This window comes from Phanerochaete carnosa, assembly GCF_000300595.1.
Source record: "Phanerochaete carnosa HHB-10118-sp unplaced genomic scaffold PHACAscaffold_940, whole genome shotgun sequence".
NCBI lineage: Eukaryota > Fungi > Basidiomycota > Agaricomycetes > Polyporales > Phanerochaetaceae > Phanerochaete > Phanerochaete carnosa.
Genome location: NW_006768567.1, coordinates 1 through 2268, shown reverse-complemented (window position 1 = coordinate 2268; position 2268 = coordinate 1). Strand labels below are relative to the sequence as shown.

At 52.1% G+C, this 2268-nt stretch overlaps 3 protein-coding genes across 3 annotated transcripts; all 3 read left to right on the top strand.

Moving 5' to 3' along the window:
* Nucleotides 1–290: 290 nt before the first annotated feature.
* Nucleotides 291–1123, top strand: PHACADRAFT_266542 (uncharacterized protein; the record flags this gene model as incomplete). The annotated part of the gene is made up of 1 exon (XM_007403264.1): nt 291–1123. A coding segment is annotated over exon 1 (248 nt), but the record flags the coding sequence as incomplete, so codon positions are not given.
* A 6-nt stretch (nt 1124–1129) lies between these two features.
* Nucleotides 1130–1507, top strand: PHACADRAFT_266541 (uncharacterized protein). Its single transcript, XM_007403263.1, has one exon. It carries the CDS (start codon nt 1307–1309, stop codon nt 1493–1495), a length of 189 nt encoding a protein of 62 aa, XP_007403325.1. The 5' UTR covers nt 1130–1306; the 3' UTR covers nt 1496–1507.
* Nucleotides 1508–1735: 228 nt separating this feature from the next.
* PHACADRAFT_266540 (uncharacterized protein) lies at nt 1736–2148 on the top strand (the record flags this gene model as incomplete). The annotated part of the gene is made up of 1 exon (XM_007403262.1): nt 1736–2148. Exon 1 carries the CDS (start codon nt 1807–1809, stop codon nt 2143–2145), a length of 339 nt encoding a protein of 112 aa, XP_007403324.1. The 5' UTR covers nt 1736–1806.
* Nucleotides 2149–2268: the final 120 nt, after the last annotated feature.

Here is a 2268-nt window from a genome sequence, read left to right as displayed (position 1 = left end):
TAGAGGTTGGATCGTGCGATAGGCAGCCAATCTTTAGAAACCAGAGCTGCTCTCGCCAGGTCTCTAGTGCATAGCTCTAGAGCCATCTCGTACAGGACGTCCGCGTTCAGTCTTGGAAGACGTCTCTGCTGCACCCCTTTCTTCTGAGTCTAATGGTACATAGTTGGCTAGAAGAGGTGTCAGTACGCCAGTGGCTGTTGGTCTCTAACACCCACCGGGGACCGCACTTCGCAGATAACGGAGCTGAAAGACAGAGCTAAGTGCTTGCGCTTAGGTCTCGTCGTTCCTACATAGGTATTAAGCAAAGCGAGGTGACTCAGGTAAAATACGCGATACCCGCCCAGAGAAGAGGCGCCGACAATCGTAACTTACGCGGTAGACACGACGGCACACTCCCGTCACGTCCACAAACTCGACCTTGCCGCCATTCTCGCGCAGCAGAACTCCCAAGTCGACTTGCACGCTGAAGCCTAAGAGACCTCAACGCGCGATTTTCTCCAAGCTGTCTCGCATCATGCGAAGAATGCACGTACAGAGAACACGTGCAGGAAGACCACACACTTGACCCAGAAGAGGATCACAGGAAAACACTCAGCCACTAAAACGAGACGCATGCATTCACGGTCGGGGAGCTTGCGCTTATTGCGGGTAAGTAATGGCGCATATAGTCATGCCGGGGTGGTGTTCAATACATGCGAATCTAGGGTGAGAGGGGCAAAAAGAAGCGAGGCCTACAGTCGCATCCAGTATGTCTCCACAGTACGTCCATCTCTTCTACGTACGTCTAGTCTAATATTCCCCCCGGAAGAGAGCGAGAGCGCGCGTTGTTGAATGCACACGCGTCATCTAGATGTTCCCCGAGCCCGCTGAAGTTTGCCGCCGCCGCCTCATTAGAGGCATCGATAAAGACAAGTTCATTATCCGCCTCATGCGCGCCGACCTTGCACGAGGTCAGTACTGTGGCTATTGTTTCCAGCGACAACTACGAAGGCGCATTTTTGGTCCGTATTCATGTGCGCTGGACTGGCTAACATCCTCGACGACTTCGATAGCATGCGAGGCGCGTATGCATTTAATCAAGAGCCCCAAACAGATTAGACAAGTTGGTGTTAAGATAATTTATAGGGTACGTGAGCTAATTCTTCTTGAGTATGACTTGACTAATGGCGACTGCAGGACATAGCATGTATATTAATCTTCAATCGATACCCACCTGTATCCAATGGTTACGTGGGTATGTGACAAGAGTGCTGACCCATTGTGATACTATCTGGCGCTCACAGCCGCCCCCGACGTGAATGCATGCATGATCCTCGCACGTTCCGTTCAAGTTGCCGCTGGCAGGGAAGATCTGGTGCTAGCAGGGAAAATACGTGAGAGCGTGTGGCAGCACTACACCAGAAAGGTAGGCTGTACACCACCTACTCCTGGCACCCTTGCTCTCTGCTCTCGCCTATTCAGCTGTACTCGAGGCTCGTCACAAAAGTGTCGATGAAAGAACGCCTCCTGGAACCTATAAATGTCGATTATACTATCTATCTACCGTTCTTTTTACACACATTGCTAAAAATAGATTGTGGTAGTGAGAACTCTATCTTCTGCATTCCACGAACGCGGAGCATTCGTGGAGTAATCTTGTCTTCCGCAGCCCACGAGAAGGAAGAACATGTGAGTTCTTGCGACATCGGCTGTGAACGTGAACTGACATAACGCTATACCGATGGCTGTGCTAGCCAGGAAGATACTATATATCTGCTGTGGGAATAGCAAAGCGTCAGCCCATCGATCTCCTTTCTGTCTCATCGCATGTTGACTTCTTGCCCAGCTGTCGACTACGCGGAGCAACTCGTTGGCCGAGGGCATGGACTACCTCTTTGGTACCCGGAGCCCACGGAGGGGTCGTTTGGCGAGGTCGAGATCGGGGACGTCGGATACGTGAGTGAGGGAGCGTTCATCCGGCTCTTCAACGCTCTTCATCCTGCGGACCATCCCATCAATGTGCACGGTGTGCCCGAAGGATTCGTCATGCTAGAACCTAACCCATCCCTTCTACGATCCGACAAACAGCACATATCTCCCGGCCCGATCTGCACAGCAACGACCTCCTACCGAGAAGTGACCGCAGAGGTGGAGGGATCCAAGTGAGTATATCTTCTGCTACCTCGTCTGAGATGACTGACCTCTTGCGCAGCATCGTTGGAGCTTCTTATAAGTTCAGTTGCAACAGCAGCTGCGGCGCCGTCGCTGTGCTAGGCAACAGTGGACATC